Here is a 24846-nt window from a genome sequence, read left to right on the forward strand (position 1 = left end):
CAGAGTTTCAGACAGCTTTTCTTTCTTCCGTTTGAAGTAGTTCTTCAGATTTCAACTCTTCGTCTTCTTTTTGAAGTAATTCGTATTTCAACTCTACTTCTTCTTGTTCCCGGCATTTGCTTCTCCGGTTTTGGGTCTGACCCGAATCTGAATCATGCAATCTTCTACAGATCTCTTCACCGAATTCAATTACAAACGATACGGCCTCCAACCAAAGAGAGACAATGATGATGATCCACCCCATGCGGTTCCGGATCATTATGAACCCATTATCGCTCGCTCCAGCTCCTTCCACTCTCCGTCCACCTCTCCAACTTCGAGAAGCCATCAGTCCTCTCCAAATCATTCCCCCAGACTTGGACCCAGTCGGCTCTCGAGCTTCCACAGATCCCATTCTTCATTCTCCTCTTCGCCTTTCAAATGGAATGCATGGGGCTTCCTGAAAAACTGGAAGTTGCAATTGAATCCTCCTCATCAGCACAAGGGAAAGTTGAAGGCGGGAAAGTCATGGTATCGCACGAAACGAGTGAAAGGGCTTCTGTTGCTTATTGGGCTGCTGGGTTCCTTCTTCTTGGTAAATTGGATTCTGCTTACGCGTCTGCAAGATGAAGCGGTGCATCCTATCACTGAGTTATCGAGAAATTCATCTGCTGATTTAGTTTCGGTTTCGGTTCAGGTATGTGCATGATTAGTATTGTGGATTTTAAATTCTAGGAACTTTTTTTTTCCCCCGTCCCTTGCTACTAATTACAACTTGTTGCCTACCAGTTCATACCTTTTTACGATGGAGTTGTGTTAAAACGAGTGAAGTAGATGGTAGAGGGTATTAATGTGATCAGACGATATTTGAGACTTTTCTACCATGTACCTTGAGGCGAAGCATATATATGGGTCTATACATGTAAATTCTGAAAATAAAAAACCGATGGACCCAGTGCATGAACATACTTTGGAAGCTGGTTTCGGCAGGGCACTTTGGATATTAGATACCCAATAATTAATGCCCAATCTTTTTGATAATATCATATATTTGGCCTGTGGATGTGAGAATTTTGCTTTTTTTTTTTTTTTGGGCATTTACCTAGTATTCGTATGGTGGATATACATTTTGTATCCAGGTACAGAGGAATGAAAAATGATCACGTAGATGCCTATTGCGCAGCTGACTGTAAATAGTTGGGAAACTGAGGTCTAAGGGAGTCACTAGGAATTTGTCCCCTTAAAAGAAGAGCCTTCATGTGCATCACCCTTGTTAAATATTTTAGCAGATGTTGAAATTCAAAGGTCTAATTTCTTGGTCTTTCAATTGTCTGTTTACTTTATTTTCCCATTTGTTATTTTCTTGCAGGGGAAATGGAAAAAAACTAGAAAAGGGAAAAAGCCACCGAAGGGAAATTATGAAAGATTGTTGGCTTTGGCTGCCCATGCTTTGGCAGAGGTATCAGGATCTGTAGCCTGTTAGTAATTACAACCATGAAATGTTAGAATCATTAAATCAAATGCCAGAGTAAGTCTCTCTGTTTGCAAGTCTGCAGTTGTTCTGATTTGTTTCATATGGGTACAGAATAAACGTGAGCCTAAAGATTTGTGGCAGGAGCCTTTTGCTCCTGCTTCTGCCTGGAGACCTTGCGCTGATCAGCGTAATTGGAAACCTAGTGGTATGCCTATGTTAAATTTGATTTTATTTTTAATATCATGTACGTGTGTGTGAGTAAATGTAGTATGTTGGTCTATAAGGTGACACTCAAAGTCTGCTGTCTGCTATTGTACTTTGATAGAGGGAAATAATGGATACATTTTGATGACTGCAAATGGTGGAATAAATCAACAACGAGTAGCTGTAAGTGTCTTTATTAGACTGTTCCACCTTAATGGATATTTCACTTCTTCTGAATATGAGTTTAGTTTGGTCCAAAGAATAAAAGCTCTATTGTTAAATGATTAACATACTATATATGTTGATTTTGATGACAATAGGTTTGCAATGCGGTGGTTGTGGCACGATTACTTAATTCAACTTTGGTTATTCCCAAATTTATGTTTAGTAGTGTATGGAGAGATGTAAGGTGATGATGCTCTTTCTATCCTTCTAACTTTTCCCTTCTTGTCTTACATGATTGAATAACCAAATGTTCAGTCCTTGGGATAAGCGTCCAAATGGGATTCTGCTGATTTAATGAATGTTATATTACCTAAGTGAAATCTTTTCTAGTTGTTTTGGCTGAACGTAATTTGCTATTGAACTTCTGCTTCAAATGGATACCCATGATTTTCCCCCCTGACTAATTTGGGGGCATATGATTAAATATTACTACATCACAGGATGTTAACATATGCTTTATGGGTTTCCCTTTAGTAATGTGGATCATTGGTAATTGTAGTTATTCTTATGTTCAACTAGAATTGCCAATTTTACAATTGCCCTGTTTATTTTAATGATACGTCTTTAGGTCCATAGGTCTTCTGATCTCCTCCTTTTTTTTGGTCAATACTTTTTCTTATAATTGCTTTACATGGAAATTGACAGTACCAAATTGTATAATTTGATTAATTTCAGTCAATTCAGTGACATCTATCAGGAGGAGCATTTTATAGAATACTTAACATCTGATATAAGGATAGTGAAGGAACTTCCTGAGGAATTGCGGTCTTTAGACTTGGAGGCAATTGGTAGTGTTGTAAGTTACTGCCCTTCCAGTAAACTAATTGCTTTCACAGTTAGTTCCTTTTGTATTAGTTATTGGGATTGTCTTCTTTCAGGTATCAGATGTTGACATGGGAAAAGAGGCCAAGACAAGTTTTTACTTGAAGCACATTCTACCTATTCTCCTTAAAAATCAAGTTGTTCATTTTGTTGGTTTTGGGAATCGCTTAGCATTTGACCCAATACCATTTGAGCTGCAGGTAAATCCTTTTTGATGTTTTGTCATTTCAGTTGGATTTGTCGTTTTCATCTGAAGCCTTACTATTCTGTTCTGATTGGAGAACTTCATCTAGAGACTTCGTTGCAGATGTAATTTTTATGCACTGCGATTTGTCCCCAGAATACAAGAAACTGGTGCTTTGCTTCTTAAAAGGCTGCGCCAGCATACTGGTCACATTGGACTGTTGGATCCATATCTCATTGGTCCATTTGCGGCATCAATTTTGGAGGGAAGAGGAAATCATTCCAAAAAGGCATCTAAATATCTATCTTTGCATCTCAGATTTGAAATTGACATGGTAGCTCATTCTTTGTGTGAATTCGGGGGAGGTGAAGGTGAGAGGAAAGAATTGGCAGCTTATCGTGAAATCCATTTCCCTGCATTGGCACATCTAGAGAAGACCACAAAGTATGCATTATGACAATTGCATCAGATATATTCCCCCACTTATTATATCATTTTAGTAGTTTGTAGTTCTGGTTGGCTGCTAAAGCAGCTTTTACAATTATTCTGAGATGTGTTTGCAATTTGCTTTTGCTTCTCCTAGTACTTGTATCTCTTTCAATTATTACTCTCTCCTGTGTCTTGGGGGTGGGGAATGGGGGAATTTTCTGCATCACCCTAAAAAATGTTGGATTAATATAGCCACGTGTATTATTTCTATTAAGAGTATGGTTATTTCATCTTGGATAAAGGTAATGGTTGTTTAATTTTGTGAAATGTTTTTCTTTTGATCTCTTCCATTCTCTGTCATTTTTTTTGGGGGGGGGGGTGATGTGGGGTGGTAATGGGATTCATTTAATCCCTCCCCCAAGAGGCATCTTGTCTTCTGCACCACCCGTCAGAGTTGTTGTTGTTGTTGTTTTTTTTTTTTTAATTTACCATGTCAAAATGAGCCTCCTTATTCTTTTAACTACATGGACTTCAAATAACACCAACTTTCTAGTGCAGATTGCCCTCTCCTTCAGAGATAAGGTCTGAAGGTCTGTGCCCCTTGACACCCGAAGAGGCTGTCCTTATGCTTGCTGCTCTGGGTTTTAACCGGAAGACTCATATATTTGTAGCTGGTTCTAATTTGTATGGAGGTCAATCACGGTTGACTGCACTGACCAGCTTGTACCCTAATTTAGTGACTAAAGAGAACTTGCTCTCTTCAACTGAACTGGAACCGTTTGCAAATTATTCATCTCAGGTTTGGTGCAGTTGCCATCGTTGTTTTGCTTATGTTGGGCATTTTATTATCACAAGGAATCTGTTTCATAAGCACTTTTCATTGTGTTATGTTCAAAACCTAATGGTTGAATACTGGTTGAGATTGGCTGGTTGAAAATCTTTTTTGAATATGATTTTTGAAGTGGGTGATATTGAAGAAGTGTGCGGTCAAAGTGGGGCTTTTTAGTGGACTGGCATATAAAATTATTGGGTCCTGGCCTCTGTTTACATAATGAGTAGGATTGCTATCCTTTGTTTTGCAATATCAGAAAGCTCGTATATATATGACCAGAAAGGCTTGATGGGAGAAATAAATGTGTGCGTGCAACGCGTGCATAAAATTTCCATTCATTGAAACTATTGGTTTCTCTATATGGAAAAGGTGTGCATATGGTTGCTGAACAATTTTTCCTTAAATATAACTTCTGCTCTTAAGCTACTTATTAATATATTCTCGAGATGCTAAACTTCCACAAGAATGTGATTCTTGTCTATCTGAGAGTTTTCCTGACGGTATTTCAAGTCCTAGTAAATGGTAATGCGTATCAGCAAAAAGGTAGTGCAGCCTTACAAATCACCTTATTGCATTGCTGGGTGGGACCTAATATCCACATAATCTACTCAGCTTTTGACTATAGAGGGATAAGTGAAACTCGAAACTAATTTGCAACTAGCCACTCTGACTTTTGTTGATTGGTACGTTGCCCGTTTAGGTCCCTTTGGGATTTTAGTCTCTTATTCAACTTGACTAAACAGTATCAGTTTTTATGTGATTTACTGGCCCAAAATACCTTAGTGATCAATATCCAAAATTGGGGAAATTATTTGATTTGAATCTCTTGGGGCCTTAGAAGCTGTCCTCTTTTCATTTTGTATTTTTTATTTTCTGAATGCTACAGTTAATTCTGCTTGGTTCTTTTAGTGCTAATCATTTGATGAATGATAGAGCTCATTTCTTTTGTAGCTAGCAGCACTGGACTTCATAGGCTGTACTGCTGCTGATGCATTTGCCATGACCGATTCTGGAAGTCAGTTATCGTCTTTGGTGTCTGGTTATCGTATATATTACGGTGGAGGCAAAATGCCAACAATACGACCAAATAAACGCAGGCTTGCTAGTATCTTTACCAAGAACTCAACCATAGAATGGCGTGTGTTTGAACAGAGAGTTAGGAAAGCTGTTAGACAGACCAAACATGTACAGACAAGGCCCAAGGGAAGAAGTATCTACAGGTATCCACGGTGTAGAGAATGTATGTGCAGGATAGAATAATGTATTCTTTTGTACTTTATTAGGCTTGCAAGTGCCCATTGCATTTTGTAACATTATTTATTGCCCCCAGTCAATTTTTTGGTATCTGCCGTTGCGTTTGGCAACATTGTTTATTACTCAATGCGAATGAAATGGCAGGATAAGGCTTGTTGCCCATACAACGTCCCTATTTTGACTGTGTAAAACTTTCAACTCTTAGGAATATTTTGAATTTTGAATAGGGACTGGAGTACTATTTTGAATAATCTATATGGAAAGCCAATACTTTGGTTTTCACTGAACCCTTTTTAGATCGCAAGAGGCTAATGAACTTGAATAAACAGAGTGTAGCGCTCACTGCTTTTGTATGGGTCTTCCAAAGCTCTTTTTTGTTTTTTTTGGGAGCAAAGCATCTTCCGTAGCTTTTGTTTTTTTTTTTTCCCTTAAAAAAAAATTGTCAACTTTCGATCACTATGATTATGATGAGAGTGCTTTGCATTAGTTGGAGTTGAAGATATCGCACGGCAGGTTTATAGGTTTTTAGTGAAGTGTTAACTGGGGGCGTGATCATGTCTGGCTGGGCATAATAATACTAGACAAGCAACTCTAAAGAAGAATTTATCCATGGGAAAATTTTAGGACCGCAAAAGACAATTAATATCAAAGAGCTCCCAAAACTTTCTGAAACCTCACTGCAGGACCAAGAGACCAATCTGATATTAATTTTTAGAGTGAGATTATAATAATACCCCTCCCTTTTTATTTTATTAAAAAATAAATATTTACTGGAGTTACTGTTCCGGCCACCGGCGCTCAGGTGGCTGCCGTCGGGGTCCGGTCACCGGTGGCCGGAACAGTAACTCCGGCAGGACCTCCGGTGGTCGGAGTTTTTTTTGTTTAAAACAAAGTGGCCAAGGGAGGGTTTGAACCTAGGACCCCTTGGCACACCAAAAGACTTGTAACCACCAAGCCAAGCAACCCATTCAATCATAAAATGCAAATAAAACTATATATAACAAAATAAACGCAACAGTCCAAATGTAAGTAAACAAGTGAAGTTAGACGATTTACAAGTGGAATTCAGCAATTTACAACAAAAATTAGGCAATTTACAAATAACATAATAGAAGTCATAACCCCAAATGCAAGTGTTTAAGTGCAAATGAGTAAGTGAAATTGTCGAATTTCACTTGCAAATCTATAAACTTTTGTTGTAAATCTTCAAATTTTACTTGCTCATTTGCACTTAAACACTTGCATTTGGGGTTATGACTTCTATTATGTTATTTGTAAATTGTCTAATTTTTGTTGTAAATTGCTGAATTACACTTGTAAATCGTCTAATTTCACTTGTTCACTTACACTCAAACACTTATATTTTGGGTTGTGAATTCTCTTGTGTTTGCCAAATTTGGGTTGTAAATCCACAAACTTTTATTGTAAATCTTCAAATTTTACTTGCTCATTTGCACTTAAATACTTGTATTTGGGTTATGACTTCTATTATGTTATTTGTAAATTGTCTAATTTTTGTTGTAAATTGCTGAATTACACTTGTAAATCGTCTAATTTCACTTGTTCACTTACACTCAAACACTTATATTTTGGGTTGTGAATTCTCTTGTGTTTGCCAAATTTGGGTTGTAAATCCACAAACTTTTATTGTAAATCTTCAAATTTTACTTGCTCATTTGCACTTAAATACTTGTATTTTGGGTTATGACTTCTATTATGTTATTTGTAAATTGCCTAATTTTTGTTGCAAATTTATGAATTCCACTTGGACTGTTGCGTTTATTTTGTTATATATAGTTTTATTTGCATTTTATGATTGAATGGATTGCTTGGCTTGGTGGTTACAAGTCTTTTGGTGTGCCAAGGGGTCATGGGTTCAAACCCTCCCTTGGCCACTTTGTTTTAAACAAAAAAACCTCCGGCCACCGGAGGTCCTGCCGGAGTTACTATTCCGGCCACCGGTGACCGGACCCCGACAGCGGCCACCTGAGCGCCGGTGGCCGGAACAGTAACTCCGGTAAATATTTATTTTTTAATAAAATAAAAAGGGAGGGGTATTATTGTAATCTCACTCTAAAATGAGGGGCAGTGGCGTCATTTCGTTTGTGGAATTAATATCAGATTGGTCCCTTGGTCTTGCAGTGAGGTTTCAGAAAGTTTTGGGGGCTCTTTGATATTAATTGTCTTCTGCGGTCCTACAGTGAAATTTTCCCTTTATCCATTAGACAAGTTTCATAGAATGCTTTCTCTCATTGACGGTTCAAAGCTTATTAAATATTTTCACGTCAAATAATTTGAAATTAGGCCATAATCATAAAAATATTTATTACTACCTCCAGTCCTAATTATAAGAGCTGGTTGACTAATTTGAAGAGATTAAAAAAATAAGTTAAGTTAGTTATTTGTAATACATAGGTGTTGTCTTTTCTAAAATATCCTTACTAATCAAGTGTAGTGACTAGAATTACCATTATTAGAAGGACCATCTTAAAAAAAAATACATAAATATGAGAGATAAAGTGGATTGAGGTTTTTGTATTTAGTATCAAAATAAAAGTCAAACAATGTCTTATATTAACGATCATAGGTAGTATTATTTTTGGTTATGTGAAGGTATTTATTATTGATATAAATGGTTTGTTTTATTATAGAAAGTTTCATTCGGACCCTCGCACGTTGATTCCAACGAGACTTTTTTTTTTTGGGTAACAATTCCAACGAGACTTGATCATTTTTTCATTAAACAAAAGAGCTTAGGCAAGTTTGGGAGATATGACCCACATTTTGACCCATAATCATGAAACTGCTGTCTGGAGCCTAATTTCTGGAATCCTTCCCACATTAAGCGGTCCATATGATATTCTCCCCAACTCTTCTCTCAAAAATGGGGAGATTTTTTAAGGGTAAAAAATCTCTACAAAATTTTCTATCATTTTTTCATTTTTGCATCAATTTTGAGACCCACATATCTTGCTTCTTAATTAATGAAATGTTAAATAATTTCAATTTTAGAATAAATTTTTGAAATCATTATATAAAAATAAAATATTAAAATTTGATAAAATAATTATAAATTAAGATTAAATTAAAATTATATTTCAATTCCATTTAGAAATATATTATGAAAAATATATAATAAGTTTTTCGCACATAAATATTTGCCTTAAAAATAGTAAGCAAGAGCTTTTCTAACAAAAAAGATTATTCTCCCCCACTTCACTCTCCCGATTCCCTCTTCCAAAATCCTTGATCAAACATATATAAAAGTTCGAAGAATAACCCACTCTATTCACCACTTATATGTAATATGGCACTTATATAAAATATGGCTTATTTAAATTTTAATATTACCTTTAGTTCTTAATATAAGAGTTGGTGAAGGGATTTCTATTGGTTCTAAAAACCAGAGTACAAAAAACCGGACTGGACCGGCCAGTTCAACTGGAAAACCGGTGAACTGGTCATTGGTCCGGTCTGGTTCATGAATTAAACCGGAACCGGTTCGAACCGGATTGAACCGGTCCAACCGGTGTGAACTGGTAATGAACCGGTTTGAATAATTATATTACTATTTGTCATATTTTTTTCATTGAGCTTCTAATATCTCATTTATTATATATTTAAATGAATTTTAGTGATAATTTTGGTATCAATAGCTACTAATTTTAGTTATTGAGGAATTATAAAGATCAAAATTCTCAATATTGTTGTACTTTATTATTATTACAATCAAATTATTATTGTATTTTCTTATATTTTGTTATTAGTGATTATTAGTATTGTTATATTTTGTTATTTTCAATCAAATTATATTATTTTAATATGACCGGTTTGATCCCGAGTTGACCCCGGTCTGACCAACTGACCCTTGAACTACTATCTCAACCGGTTTAGTGTTCGGTCCGGTATTTTGTTCCTTGCTAAAAACAAGTACTCAATCCAGTTTATCTTTTAAATTTACAACTTCTTTCATAAACTCTCCCAATTGATTGTACATATAAAGAGGGTTTTTTGAAGCAATATCTAATGCAGATAATTAAAAGTAATACTTTAAAAAATCAACACACATTTATTACCAATTACTATTTTAACTAATTTTCTTAAACTTTTTTCAAATTAGTTACATATTTCTTATATTTAGGACTGAAGACAGTATTCTATATTGGATATTTCTCTTCCTTTGGCACTTTAATGTTTAGCCCACTAGCAGTTGCCCTTGTTTTCTTGCTTCGTAACTCAAGGAATCATAACACCGAACAGCACTATTTGAGCAGCCCAGGATTATGGTTTCATCTTTCATGCACATGCGTGCATACATACATACATGTGTAAGTGTCTCAAATCTTGATTGAGGTTTTTTCTGTTGATAGATATGAGCTGTGACGTAAAAAACGTACTTTCATGCCGATTCATGAATATTATTTTTCAATTATTCATAAAAAGTTAATGTTGACAACATTTATTAACAGAAACATATTGAAATTTCATCTTCTTCTTCTTCTTCATACGGAAATTGGAAACACAGACAAGGTCATTCTCACAATGTGATTCAGACTTCCTGTGAAAACAACTTCACCGAAGCTGAAAGCACCCACAGGCTGAGTCACACAGAATTGAATCTCCAGATCTTGTGTTTTCTGTGGATTTATGATGAACCAAGAAGGATTCAACTTAACTGTAGTTCCATTTGGTGGAAGAACCGTTCCCAGGTATGTTTCTGTCTTGTTGGCCACATTCATCACAGTTCTCCGCACAGAAACTGAGCCAGTCATTGACGATATTGTGACTGAAGGTAGGTTTAGATTGTATGGGTAATCAAGTGAGAAATTGCATGATTCCCCAGTTGCTGCTGTTATATTTGCTGGATCAATGTTTGGTAAAGAACACAAGAAGGCGATGTAATCTTCATGCCCTATGTATATTCAAACCAATGAACCACGACCAGTCAATACTAACATGATCAAATTATGACTGAGAGTTATACAAAGAATTAATATTTGTTGCACAAACACCACAGAGGAGGGGAGATTCACGTCCTATGAATTATACTAATGAATCTCCAACGGCTATTACGTGGTACTAACATAAATGATTAGGACATGAGTGTCAAAACCCACTTCCATAGGTTCACCAATTTTTCCACTTTCTCTTGGTCACTAATTAATTTCTATTATTATTAATATAACTTTATTATTATTACTATTATTATTATATGTTTTATTATATCATATTGATAATCTAATTAAAATATCATGAATGTCGTTCGTTAGGCAGATGAGGCTGAATTCAAATTAAGGGTTTGATTCAGTCCCATTATAGTGATTAATTGTGTAATTAATTTTCTTGATAGGAGATTATTAAAATGATGGCAAATTGAGTGAGAGCGATATAAGAAGACTTAATCCAAGAGTGTTCCTCAACTGGTAATCCTCAATCTCTTTATTCGTTTAATTTCTTCTGACTATCTCTGAAAGGTATTTGTATTAGTCCTCTCCTGCTACTATGAGATATTATGAAATTCCATTTGTATGTTTTGTTAATTTTTATGCACATGGATAGGCTTACGTTGACTTTGAAGAACATAATAGAAAACATACCTACTGGGAAGACCAATCCGGGATCAATGGCAGACTTGGGGTTGATCATGCCAGCTCCACGATCAAAAGGAGTGGATTGATACAAATCATTAATATCAGATCCCTGAGCCATGATAATATCTCCAAAGTTATCATACTTTGTGGCGGTTGTGGATATTGCAGAAGCAATCATGGAAGGAGTCCATGAAGGATTATGCTGCTTAACAAGAGCAGCAATGCCTGCAACATGAGGAGTGGCCATGCTTGTCCCAGACATTAAAGCAAAACTCTGACCTACGAGCAGAGGTTGAAGGGCACTGATAGGACTCCAAGCTGCCCAGATTTGGTGTCCTGGAGCCAGAATGTCTGGTTTCATAACATCTGCAACATGTTTGGTGTTATAGTCTATGATGTCTGGTCCTCTTGATGAGAATCTGCTCACTACTGGTGCTCTCCCTCTGAATGATGCAACCCTTCCTTCTCCAATGGCAGCCCTACCTCCATATTCTGTCTCACTTCCATTCTCACACCTTCTGGTTTGGTTTTCGTAGTATTGTAATATAGCCTGCGTGCGTATGTGTGAGAGAGAAACAAGCAGAGCTAGTATCACTGATTAGCATTTGTTTGGACGGCAAAATATTTTACTGAAGCATTATAACAAGAATGATAAGCAAATACTGTTGGCTTTATCTTCTTTCTTTAAATCTGTACGTAGTAATGACTGTGATGGATGTAGTATATTCTGCCTTCTAAACTTAGCAATAAGTCTCCCTAAATCTTGAAATCTTGATTATTTAGTTTGTAAAAATTGCATCATAAATATATATATATATATATATATATATAAGAATTAGATTATGTGCAGATAAACGTCTTTATGCTTTTGGCCCCAAAAAAAAAACACGTCTTTATGTTAATGTGATGGCTTATAAGTGAAATAACATATATGCATACTATCTAACAATATGAAAGTTATCTAACATGAAAATTGTCAATTTTTAAAGACAAAATAATTATTGGTACATCGCCCAAAATTTTGAGGACACATATACAGTTATATCTATGTATGTGACTCATTAAAAACCTTTTTTTTTTATAAAAAAAAAAAGGTCAAGCCAAACACCATCAGTATTAAATAAACAATACTACCTTCGGTCCTAATTATAAGAGCTAGTTGATTAATTTGATGAGATTAAGAAAAGAAGTTACGTTAGTTATTTATAATAAATATGTGTTGTTTTTCCTAAAGAGTTAGTTATTTGCTAATTAAGTGTGTTGGTTAGAATTATTATTGTTAGAAGGACTATCTTGGAAAAAAATGTATAAATATGAGTGACAAAATGGATTGGGGTCTTATATTTAGGACCAAAATAAAAGTCAAACAATGTCTTATATTAAGGACCGGAGGAAGTATATAGCTGGCAAAAGAAATTAAATAAACAAAATATCATCAAATTTTATGGATACTAATTGTTTCATGCTTTTCCAAAAATAAAAAATGAATTTTAAATTTAAATCACGTACAGAGAGTGGGGGACAACAAGAGAGGTGGCTTGAGACTTGATGAATACGTACCTGGGAATCAGCAACAGATGGGATCAAGATGCCAGGAACAGAAAATGGAACAGGCTCTGCAATATAATCACCATAGTTAGGGTTTGCAGCAAGAACAAAGCCCTCAAGCCCTAGGGTTTTTGCTGTGTCGACAATGGCAGTGAGGGTTGAGGTTCCATTGTAGAAACCAGACGAGAAGGTGCAGATTATTATGACACTGCCTCTCAGTACATCAGCGTTGAAAGCTTCTGGGTGTTGGCACTCTTCAGTATATTCAGGAGTCCTCGGGAATGTTCCATTCTCTTTTAATGCATCCTTCGCTAGCACAAGCTTATGCAGAACTGTCTCATTTCTAAAACCTGGTCCTGCATATATATGTGTATATATATATATGTAAACATCTTGTGTGTGTGTAGTAATGCGTCACAAGCTAATTATAATTCTGACAAGATCCTCTCCCATCCTAGCTACAAGTATGTATAATTAACTAGAAAAGTAGAAATCTATATATAGAGAGAGGAGTACAATTTGTTTCCAGCTTTTTTTGTGCCAACATCTCCAGGTGATTACAAGGTATAGACGTATCTGCATATAATTAGAGTTCAGAAAGAGGAGAAGAAAGAGGAGGGGTTCCATTTGTCAAGTGGGGCCCACCAAAGCTCTCTTTCTTCCTTTCTTTCTACGCACGTAGCATATTTCACTCAGAGAGAATCCTTTATTAGAGAAGACATTAGAGAAGACATCATTGAGACTTGAAAATAAACAGAATGCAGGGATGTTAATTACTGAATAGATGTGACTTACCACTATATATCTATCTCTCTCTCCGTCTGATGGCGCAAAATGCACAGTTGCAGGGAAGTACATTATAATATATAGACCTATTGCTGTGTTTATCTTTTTTCAATTGCATATGGAATTCATGAGTTATGATTCCCAGAGATATCTAGGTAGTCATCTAGATACGGGGGAAGCATTCTGCTTCTGCCTCTCAGATTTCTTTCAAGCAAAAATCACTGAGGTCCCCCAAAAAAAAAAAAAAAATCACCAAAAGTCTCACTGGTGAGCAGGAGTTGTTATTGTTGTCATTTCGAAAAATCAGTCCATAATACTAATTTTCCCTTCTTTTAAAAGAATATTGTAAAGTGCGACTCAACTTTGTATTGAAACTAATGAAGGAGATAGCATGTTGTTAAGAGATGAATATGTTCAGCAAAGTGTGGAAATGGTACCAGAGAGGGCAACACCGGGGAAGGAGAGGCCATTGCCAAGAAGGAGAGAAGCAGAATAGAAGCGATCGGTGGTGGAAGAAGCAACGCCGAGAGTCCAGGGGCTGAATGAGAGCAACGAGGAAGGTGAAGGTCCTTTGTTCCCAGCGGCTTGAGCCACAAGCACTCCTGCTTTTCTTGCAAACAGCAGACTTATCTCCAACACACTCAGCATCGTCGCTATGTCTCTTGGTGCTTCCTCTGGCCCCACTGATAGGCTTATGATGTCCACTCCATCGGCTACAGCCTGCCAAATGCATAATGCCAAACCAAACCAAGTAGTTTGATTATTTCAACGATACATAAACGCTAATAATGAAACAAAAGGATATTTTGCCTAGATGACTAATTTGAGTGGATTTAAAAAAGTTTGTTAAGTTTGTTAGTTATAATAAATATGTATTATTTTTTTTATAATACTCTTGTTAATCATATATATTAGCTGAAACTATCATTTGATAAAACATTTAACATGTGCAATTAATACAAAGACTATTTAAAAAAAAAGAATAAATATGAGAGATAAAGTATATTAGAGTCTTATATTTAGAACCAAATTGCAAGTCAAATTAGTTCTTCTATTAAAGACCAGAGGTGGTATAAGAGTTATTTGACTACTTTAAGTAAATTAAAGAAGCCAGATATATTAGTTGATTAAAACAAGTTTGATATAATCTCCGTAAAATACCTTGTATGGTATATTAGTTTGTGCAAACTCAGTAAATTAGTTTGAAAAAACATTAATAAATATAAAATACATAATAAGTTGAGCTATTATGTTTTTGTACCAGATTCAACTAGGGATTGAGGGTGGTAGAACCATTTTGTATAAAGGAATGGAGGGAATATTTACTTGATCAATTGCTGCAATAACATCTGCAATAGTTCCCACGGTTGGATAAATAGCCTTGTATACAGCAATTCTGTAAAATGACACATGCATAGCACCCAACTTGTATCAAATTCATATGCTTATAATTATGATTTAATACTAATATTAATAGCGAAACCTTACAAACTTTTTTTTTCAAAAAAAAAATTATCACTTTCTTTGACAAATAACTGACATAAAATTCTCTTCAATTTTGTTTGAATTAGATGAACCTTTTAATTTCCAAAACTGATACGAGCTTTTTCTGAACAGATAATAAATTGTATAGTTTTCTTCGGGATTTCACTGTAATTATATTCCAAACACGTTCTCTCTATTCTCTCAGAAAACCTTTGACCAAAAAAAAAAAACTCTCAAAAAGGTTTGTGGATACCATCATTATTATTATGTGCTTTGTAAATCGTATTTGTTGAGATGTGATTTGACTGTTTTTGTGCATATAATAAATTGTGAGATTAAACTATTTGGCTTTGAATTGTTTCAAATTATATATATAATTTGTTACTATTTCCATTTCTTAAAATAAGATTTAATTGACTAATTTAGAAAGATTAAAAAAGTTACGAAATTATTTAATTATAGTTTATGTTGCATAATATCTCTAAAATACTTATGTGAATTATTATCTTATTATAAGTGACACAAATTAATTTAGATGAAAATGATAAATATAAAAACTTTAAAATAATTTAATAACTTTTTTAATTTCTCCAATTTAAACAACCAAATCTTATATTAAAAGAATTAGTATATAATAATAAGCCACGGAAAGCTTACCTTGCTCGCGGTGCCATTCCTCTAGCACGCCCGTAGCAAAACCCATTCACCACAACATCAATCCCACAATTTCCAGCAGCTGTTGACGCCACATGACTGATCAACCCATTTCATATACATATCATTAACATTTTCCTTAATTAATCTCATACCTTCAAACCATATATATATTGGTCAAAGGATTATAGATATACCATTACCTGCCATGCCCATCAGCATCAAAAGGCGAAAGAAAATCAAGAGAAGGATTGAGAGAAGCAATGGCTTGAGCTCCCTTAGAGAAGAACCTTGCCCCAACTATCTTCCCATTACAATCACTTTCAGAGAACCTGGGACCTGTCTCACACCCTCCTGAAAACTGAGATATGTTCGATTCAAAAGGCCGTGACGCATCGTAAGCGAAGCTTCCATGGCTAGGGTTAATCCCACTGTCCACAAAACCTATCACCACCCCTTCTCCTCCTTCTCCTTCTTCCTCCCACATTCCTCCTTGTACCCCCACAAACGCAGGCGTATATGTCGTTTTGAGACTTGCTCCTCTGTCTCTCTCCACCACTCTCACTCCTTCCCTGCTTCTCAGTCTCGCAGCCTGCAGAAGCCATATATATATATATATATAAGGGTTAAGTTATCAAAGGGCTTTGTTATTATTGTACTTGTGTTGGTGAAAGAGAGAGAGATTAAGAAGAAGACCTGAGATGGGGTTGCGTCAACTGAGAAGCCATTGATGATGTGCTTGAAGCTGTGAAGCTTACTGTAGCTTCCCTCCTCTAAGGTGGTTTGCAGAAGCATTTCATGAGACTCCACCAACTTCTTTGCATGCGCCATTGAATCTTCGCTATATATCCAACCATGCACCCACAGGTATCAGAAAAATAAAGAAAGGAAAGGAATATAATATAGGCTTGCTTTGGCAAGGGTATATATAAATATATATTGACCGATTAATATATATGAGCCTACCATGTATAGAATTCAAATGTTTTTCAAACTTTGAACAATATGGTATTAAAGATTTACTATATGGATGTTGGCATGAAAAATAGAGAATAATGAAAATGAACCTGTTGGGGTGTGACGACGAAACCTGGGAGAAAGCGACAGCGTCTCCTTCCAATAAGACCAAGTATATGGATCGTTCTTCTGCAAAGCAGGCTCTGAAGAAAACGACCAACAGGCTCATCATCAGTGTTATTATCAGAAAAGCTTTCTTTTTCTTTGCCATGTTTTGCCAGCTCAGTGAGATTTAGGGATTTTCTCCAACTCTGGTTGAGAGGAGCTGAAGATGATGATGGTGGTGGTGAAAGATGAGTTACATATACATATACATAAATATATATATATATATATATATACACAGTAAAAGGCTTGCACTGTTAACGTGAGCTCGTCGTCAGATTCCATATTGGTCTTGTTAACAGATATTTTTGGAATTTTGGTTACTTTAATTCAAGCGTTATTGCCGTCTTGCATCACACCAAACATCCATCTATTCATCTCTTTCTCTTTCACACGCCAAACCCAGTTTTTCTTCCCTTTTTTCTGCCTTTCAATAATAGCATTAATTATTATTAGTTTTCTAACGTCTCTTTCCTTGTTTGTTGACGAATAATGGGATCAAAAGAATAAAAGCCTGAATTGACGTTTTCATCTTTCAATGATATATTTTATATCTCAACGAAATATATATATAAATTAATTTCTCCAATATCATGATATTTGTTCACTCAGGAAAAATAATAATATCCTTGACTTGTTCTCGAATATTCTTGAACTAGACTTTGGGATGAATTTTCCAGATCTTGTAGAATATTATTGGTTCACCAATTAGACAAAGTTAGGATAACCTTTTTTTCAATCATCATTTGTTCAATTATTATTTTGCCCTTATTTCAGCGGATAATCTGCTATCCAGATAAAAATAGGGGGAGGGAGGCTTGTCCATGCCATGGAAATAATATTTTAAATTTCTCTGTTTTAACAGGAAAAAAATTACGAAATATGGGGAATGATCAAGCGTTTTGATGCTTTCCAGCTAACACAACTGCAAACTCAGCTTCAAGATGACAATTTTTCTTTTTTACTCACATGCCAAGAGATCAATGTGATAAGAAAACCTAGGAACATAGATACATAATAACCTTAGCCTGAGGAGCCAAATACACAAGGATGTTCTATCATTAATCGATAACCTCTGGTTGAAGCTGTACAAAACAACACCCAGAGCACACAAAACCAGCTACGATATAGGCAAATTATTGAGCATGAGTCATTTCATGTCTCTCTCTTTCCCTCTCGTCTCCAAGGGGTAAAAAACTCTACTGCATAATGGTCATCTTTTCCTCCTCTTGGGCTCCACCTGCAAATTTTATTTATGCCTTGAAAAGCTCAGAATGTGATAAACTATAGAGCATATGCAACATGTTATGCAAGCTAGTGTATTGTAGACCTCAACAGAAAACCGAAGCTAAATTCACAACAATGGCAGTCAAGATTGCCTTTATGATCATTGATTGTTAATTACCCCCTCCAATTCTAAATATAAGAGCTAATTAAGAGGTTTAGTTTAGTCCTAAATATAAGATCTTAGTTTACTGTGTCCACAATTTATAAATTTTTTTTCCCGTGACATGCCTATGAATGGCGTATATTAAATGGAGTTTTCATCAACGGAGGTGATAGTTAAATAAAGCATTTTTAAGAGAACCAATTACACATAACTAATTTCTTTAATATCTGCAAATTAATCATCTGGCTCCTGTATTGAAGACTAAAAGTACTTTTTCTGCACCAAACACTATCTGATAAGTAGAAGAACAAAATTCTGAAGACCTCCTGCTAACTACTGATATTCTTCACCATTAGACCAGACATAACTACATAACTAGTAGTCGAGCATATGGGATAGCATGACAACGTGCTAATGTGAGGATTAAAACCAAAGAAAGACACATTTGCAGAATAGTTCTGAGTCCTGTCACTTAATATGATATTCTTATGAGGCGAGAGACGCCAAGATATCTTTAGGAATTTTAAAGCCTCTATACTCCATACTTCCAAAAAAATATGAGATTCAACTCTAAAACATACCTGAGTGGAAGTTATGCCCCTAAGGAACAAAAGCTTTTACTATGCACTCACACAATTCAATTACTCCACAATAAGTTAAATGTTGGTAATCCAAATGTAGAAAAGTAGAGATCTTGCATAATGACTAATGATCCAAACAGCAAAAATTTATAACGTGCAGTTGTACGTGTCGGACCAAAATTTAAGATTTTCCCATTGACACCAGCATAGTAAATTTAAACGAGAAATTCAGAATTCATTCAGCAATAAAAATGAATCACCCAGCACATACTGAGGCTTGCACTTATCGGCCTTGCCCAAACATGTGTAAACCCAAACAAACCAAAAGCCACCTCAATGCTAGGGAATACTAATGCAGTGGGAATAAAATGATCAAGTTTAACTAGCACATATAACTTTGCGATACCATGTTTTGTTCTACGATGTGATCTTCCAAAAGGAAATTGAATGACATAAACATGTTAACATTAATTATGACCAAGCCCAAATGGAGAGGGACCAAAGGGATACAATTATATTGTCATGGTCAGAGTTTAGCCCAAGCCACATTGCATGAAACATCATGCAGGCGCTACATTTATCTTTATACAATTGATTTGCAAATATAAGAAATTAATGGAAATTTATTTGTCTCTAAAAACACTAGAGGTTTCTGAGGTCAATATAAGAGGAAGAATGGGAAATGGGATCATCTTTAGAGGAGTGTTTTGACCTGAGGTTTGGGCTTCCCCCATTCAAGAATTGGAAAATGAGACGCTTAAGTCATAACAATAGAAATTAGAAATTAAGCATGCACAGTGCAGATTAAATGATGATTAAAACAAATTGAGCAAAAACATTAGAAATAGCTACAGGTTATAAACTTGTAAAGCTGAACATGAATCATATATCGATTTTAAAGCTATCGCAGCTACTATGTCAACTATATTCATATGACTGCCACACAAGTGCCTTGAAGAAATCGTGGGAACATATAGCAAAATGTGAGTGGAGAGGTGGACATGGCATAAAAAATCTTCAGCTTATTGCTCCACAGCATTATCTAATGATACTTTGCTAATAAACTCCCAATTGGACCAAACAAAAGAAAAAAGGGCTTAGGCTCTTTTAGGTCTAGGAAAACTATTTAAAAAAAAAAAAAACTAAAAAACAGTGACAAAGTTAACTTTGGCACCTAGACAGAAATAAAAATACAGATGCATAATCGGATTAGCTTATATGACAAAGTATGCACGTCAGATGATTTTTCATGTCAATCCACTTGAGTAAGTTAATCTACATTGGTCCTCCTCTAACTCTGCCAGAGTGGATTTCTCTAAACTATCTGGGACTAAACACAGGCAGTCTCACCTTGCCATCATCAGCTGGAGATACAGAAAATGCAGCTTGGGGCATCTTTTTCATGTCGTCATCAGATGAACATTCAGAACACACGAAATGGTCCAGTTTCTTTGCTTCTTCAATAGTCATGCCCACACAAGCAGGATGGTACCTACAGGAAATCTATTAAGATTGAAATAGGTGTTTGATTAAAAAAAAAAAAAAAAGACACAATGATTTAAAAGTACTAAAAACCGTAATAACGATATTGTTTCTTGGAAACTTAATAAATTACACAAATCTATCAAAATATTGTGATGCCAGATAAAATCAGTGAATCAACAAAACATATCAAAGTGATGCCAGATAAAATTAGTTGATAAATGCAAAAAAGTTGCACTTTGAGATAAAACTATTCGACCCCTGCATCATTTAATATCTGTTGTCTGACATAAATGGGGGAAATGCGACAATTAAACTCAAAATCATGATTTTAGCATTAGGAGCTGAACTGTAGATAGAAAATTTTATCTCCTCTCTAGTCTCATTTGATCCTCTCTCTTTCTCTCTCGGCGACATCACAAGTGAATTTCTTTCTCAAGACTAACATGAGAATTATGTCCATATAGAGGTTCAGCAACAAATTCAAAGTGGATTCAAATTATTGGACATTAGAAAACATCTTCCTGAGGCTTCTTGAAGCCTTCATATCATATTTATCCTTCTTCATGGGATTGCAGTCCCAATATAGACCTTGCAACACTCTTCGCCTTCACCAGGCGGTGAAAAAATCAACTTTCTTCATTAAATCAAATGTGACTTAAATGCTGAACCAATAGATCTGAAAATCCAAGAGGCATATGACAAAATGCAAAAATAGTGAACAGAAAAAAGCAGAATAAGATGATTTTACCAGTCCTTGCACCCCTCGCATTGTACCATGAGGTCATCTGGGTTATAAGGCATCTCGCATTTGCAATACCTTCCAAACAATAAACAAAAGCAACAAAACCCCATTAGTTCCAGTGCTCAAAATACAAATATTTCATATCGTAAGAGAAACGCCAAAAATACTCACACAGCGACACGGTCAGGCGTAAAAGCCCCAGTAGCAGCCTTGTATTCGAATCTACAATAGTAATCTTCAGCCCCTACATTTTCGAGCTTGGTGTAGTTCTTGAAAGAGTGCACAATACACTTGCCTTCAATGGTGTGAGCACTCTGAACATCATAATGGTCCGACAAAAACAGCTCTTTAGCTCCATGGAATTGCCTGCGTCCCCCGATCGACTCTTCCGGCCGATAATACCACCTAACACGGACTTTAACGTTGTTCCTATTGTCCTGTTCGATCTTCTCCACTCGCGCCACGTACGGAGGCTTGCTGGTGTCGGAAGGTCGCATCAACACACAGTCTCCGGCTGCAAATCCACCACAAAAGCACATGTTTTTCAAACACCCCACCTCGCTCACCTCCGTATGTAGATAAAATACACAAGAAAGGAAACAAATTTCAACACAGAAATAGAAAGGGCACAGATTTGGAGAAGAAAGGCGAGAGATTACCTCTAACGACCTTGTTGGTGCCTCTGATAGTGTAAGAATCCAGGTCTTTCCTTCCGGGTCTAGTTTTCGCCATAAGAGGAGGTGGGTGTTAAGACAACAAGAAGAAATGTGAAATTGGAAACCCCAAAAGAGTTTTGGGGAAGAAGGAGAACAGAGGAGCAGGAGGAGGAACCCTAAGGATTAGAAGAGTGAGACGATGACACTTCGCCTGAGTTACAGTCAATTTTATAGAATGCGGTCAAGCTCATTATAACATTAGGTGACGACCCTGTTGGTCTTGCTGTGTTGTATTGTTGGGATTGGTGCTGCAACTTGTGCTCCCTGCTACTTTACAATGTCCATGAGGAATGGCCAGTCCATAATCTCTTGCCTTGACGTTTCTATCGTTTTTTCCCTTCTTTTCTTCTTTTCTCTTTTTCTTTGGGCTATTTTTTGCTTTGCACTTGTGTGCTATTATTTAGGAGACTCTTTTGTCTCATAGCATCTGGCTTTGTCCAAACGTAAGAAAATTACGGTTTACAGACTCTGCCTTGACTGCTTTTCTGCCCTGCGCCAGGACATCTAATGTGAGCTTGTTGGAATACAAACAAAACTTATGCATATCTTTGTCTAATAAGAAAACACACACGTATCTTTATACAAATATTATCGCTAGGAGAGTATTACATTACATCCATGAGATCGGATTCCATTTTGACTCTGATTAGTCGCAGATCAATATAATTTTTGAAAGCTAGAAGGTGTTAAAAAAAATATAATATGTAAATTACACTATAAAGTGTAAAAGTGGGTCTTATATTTAAGATCGAAGGAGTATAATTAAATGAAAGGAAAATCTCAAAAAAATACCCTGAAAATATCAAATCTCAAACAAGGGTCTCCAGTTTTAGTGATTTCAAATCAGTCCTTTATACCAAGTAAAATTTTGATATGTTTGTGTTTTTACAATATTGCCCCTTTGCATTCCGCCCCCGGGGGGGCCTCCTCAACCTCAAGTACGCCTTCCTTGTCCTGAGCAAATTTGGTTGTTTTAAGGAAGTGTTGTCATTTGTTAACCAAATGTAAGAAATAGCTAGAGAAATATAGTAAATACATTAAAATATCAAACAGTGAAATTTGGAAAAATGTATTACTACACCACACTTTATTCACTATTTACACCTCACTTCATTAGAAAATAGCAATACATTTTAGCAAATTTCACAACTCGATAGTTTATGGTATTTACATTACTTCTTAGATACTTCCCATACTTAATTAACAAATAACATTTTCCTAAGATAGCTAACCCTGCCGGTGATCCGCCATTTGCCGAGAGGTGCTAAGGGGCTTTTTAAAAAAATAAGGGGGCGCTGATGTCTTTTCCTGACCGTTCAAATTTTCAAATTATTCCATTTGGTATTATTTTATATATTTGACTCCGGATTTGAAGTTTTGATATTTTCAGGATGTTTGACCAAAGGAAAGTCAAGTTCATCAATAATGTGATCAACAACCGCCTGGGAACGCAGTAGCGTTTGTGGTAGGCAAGCTTTCTTTGGAGTCCCACAAAGTGCCGCTTCGAATTAATTTGGACCCATTGATGTGCTTGGAAGATGGTTTTGGCTCAGGATACCAGGGGAAGAAATTCAAAAAAAAAAAAAATAATGTGATCAACAAGTTTTTTAGGCCATGTTTGATATTACCTCCTCCGTTCTTTTTTATAAGCAATTTTGGATTCCATCACATGGATAAAAAAGTTAAAGATAATAAATAGGTAGAAATTGAAATTTTTTTTCAAAATACCTTTATTTATGAAAGAAAGAATGTGGATAAAGAAAGATGATGGTTTGAGAAATAAGATAATAAATATATTGGGTATTTAAATGAGAAAAAAATAAGAAATTTGCAACAAAAAATTTAAGACAACTTACAAATGTTGTTTATATTTAAGGACAAGAACATGATGGTAGTTGTTGCTTATAAAAAGAAACATAGGGAGTATTATTTTAGAAGCATTTTTTTATGGAATAGGAATGAAAATTAAAAAAATATTGAAAAGCACTTCTTCCATCTCTATAATATATATATATATTAGTTTTTGAAATTTTTTAAAAATGTTTTTAAAAATAGATCTATTTAATGATTTTTCCTCAACCAATAATAAATTTTTATATTTGGCATAAACATTTTTTGCGTATGAAATGGAAGATTTAACATTCCCAAGACCAAAATATCCCTAGATCAAAAGTGCCACTAATTAAAAAAACAAAAAGATTTGAAGATGGTGAACGACAAAGACGAGGCAGGACAATATGACTAGGCACAATGATGGAGACCAATGACATTAGGTGAACATTGACAATGCCCTTGGTCGAAGCTCCATCTCCATTGGTGTCAAAGTTCATGGTCGTTGTTAAAAAATTAAACCTACAAGAGAATGACCAAGAAGTTTGAACCTTGAAGGCTTGGTCAAATTGAAAGGGCAAGGTGGTCATTACAAAAATTTATTGGGGGATCATTTGGTCAAGTAAATTTGCTTTTCCTAGATACCCAAAATGGCCTCTATATGGAACAAAATTATAAATAACGTGAGACACACATATATTTAGCAAAAAGACCAAGGGAAAGGGGAAAAAAGAATTGAGAATCACACAAATAAGGAAATTAAACCCAAAAAAAAATCTTTGATGTGCTACACACGTTAAGTGCCACGACGCTTTAATTACCATTGTCCAATTTATGGATGAGTGATGTCCACTAATTAATTCAACTATTCATTGTGTAATAATAAGAAGAAAAACACTTAAGTCAAGTTACTTATATTCATTATATTAAGTTTTCTAATCACACGTATTCATTTGTTAATTTTTAACTCATTTTGATTTATAATTAAATACTAATATTTTAAAAATAGGACACAGGATCATATGTGATTAGAAAAAATGATTTAATAAATATGAAAAACTTAATATAAGTATTGTCCCGATAGGAAATATTCCATAAAATGTTTAATTAATTTTCAGCAAGAAAGAAGCGGTGCACAAAATCTAGAAGCTGCAGGGCACTAATACATCAAGAAAGCAGACGTAATCATATCACATATGCATACAATACATGTATGCCAACATTTGTATATTTAGCCTTTTTAAATATTCCAAAATAACCCAAAAAATTTAGGGGGAATTTTTTTTGGGTTATACACATCTATTATTTTGTTGAAGGCAATTCTATTTGAAACACTGTTAGACATTAAATTATAGACACATTTTCCAAAGGAAGGAATTCGAATTCCTCATTGGTTATGGGAAAGTCAATTGTTTGTGATTAAAAATTAATATCATCATATTCTTAGTAATGGCTAATTTTTAAGATGGAGTTCTCGTTACAACGACTGTAAAAACTATTGATTTAAAGCCCA

At 35.3% G+C, this 24846-nt stretch overlaps 3 protein-coding genes across 4 annotated transcripts; 1 reads left to right on the forward strand and 2 right to left on the reverse strand.

Annotated features, from left to right (window-relative positions):
- Nucleotides 1–5507, forward strand: LOC114721378 (O-fucosyltransferase 15-like). 2 transcript variants are annotated; one of them, XM_028907203.1, is made up of 11 exons: nucleotides 1–427; nucleotides 506–676; nucleotides 1349–1438; nucleotides 1565–1658; nucleotides 1779–1840; nucleotides 1978–2066; nucleotides 2558–2678; nucleotides 2761–2904; nucleotides 2998–3332; nucleotides 3876–4116; nucleotides 5101–5507. In XM_028907203.1, the coding sequence occupies exons 1-11, from the start codon at nucleotides 155–157 to the stop codon at nucleotides 5407–5409; spliced, it is 1929 nt and encodes a 642-aa protein (XP_028763036.1). In that variant the 5' UTR covers nucleotides 1–154; the 3' UTR covers nucleotides 5410–5507. The 2 variants fall into 2 exon arrangements, with proteins under 2 accessions (XP_028763036.1, XP_028763035.1); XM_028907202.1 differs by lacking the exons at nucleotides 1–427; nucleotides 506–676 and having other exon boundaries at nucleotides 1379–1457; nucleotides 1738–1840.
- A 4320-nt stretch (nucleotides 5508–9827) lies between these two features.
- On the reverse strand, nucleotides 9828–23207 carry LOC114721379 (subtilisin-like protease SBT2.4; the record flags this gene model as incomplete). Its single annotated transcript, XM_028907205.1, has 10 exons — nucleotides 9828–10315; nucleotides 11001–11544; nucleotides 12555–12898; nucleotides 13766–14048; nucleotides 14655–14724; nucleotides 15471–15566; nucleotides 15671–16059; nucleotides 16164–16308; nucleotides 16535–16627; nucleotides 23173–23207. Coding segments are annotated over 10 exons (2409 nt in total), but the record flags the coding sequence as incomplete, so codon positions are not given.
- LOC114721381 (chromatin remodeling protein EBS-like) lies at nucleotides 17426–21801 on the reverse strand. The gene is made up of 5 exons (XM_028907207.1): nucleotides 21447–21801; nucleotides 20959–21301; nucleotides 20794–20862; nucleotides 19911–20052; nucleotides 17426–17829 (listed from the first exon to the last, which is right to left on the reverse strand). Exons 1-5 carry the CDS (start codon nucleotides 21517–21519, stop codon nucleotides 17803–17805), a joined length of 654 nt encoding a protein of 217 aa, XP_028763040.1. The 5' UTR covers nucleotides 21520–21801; the 3' UTR covers nucleotides 17426–17802.
- Nucleotides 23208–24846: the final 1639 nt, after the last annotated feature.

This window comes from Neltuma alba, unplaced genomic scaffold, assembly GCF_004799145.2.
Source record: "Neltuma alba isolate B1F8T4 unplaced genomic scaffold, ASM479914v2 tig00012033_pilon, whole genome shotgun sequence".
NCBI lineage: Eukaryota > Viridiplantae > Streptophyta > Magnoliopsida > Fabales > Fabaceae > Neltuma > Neltuma alba.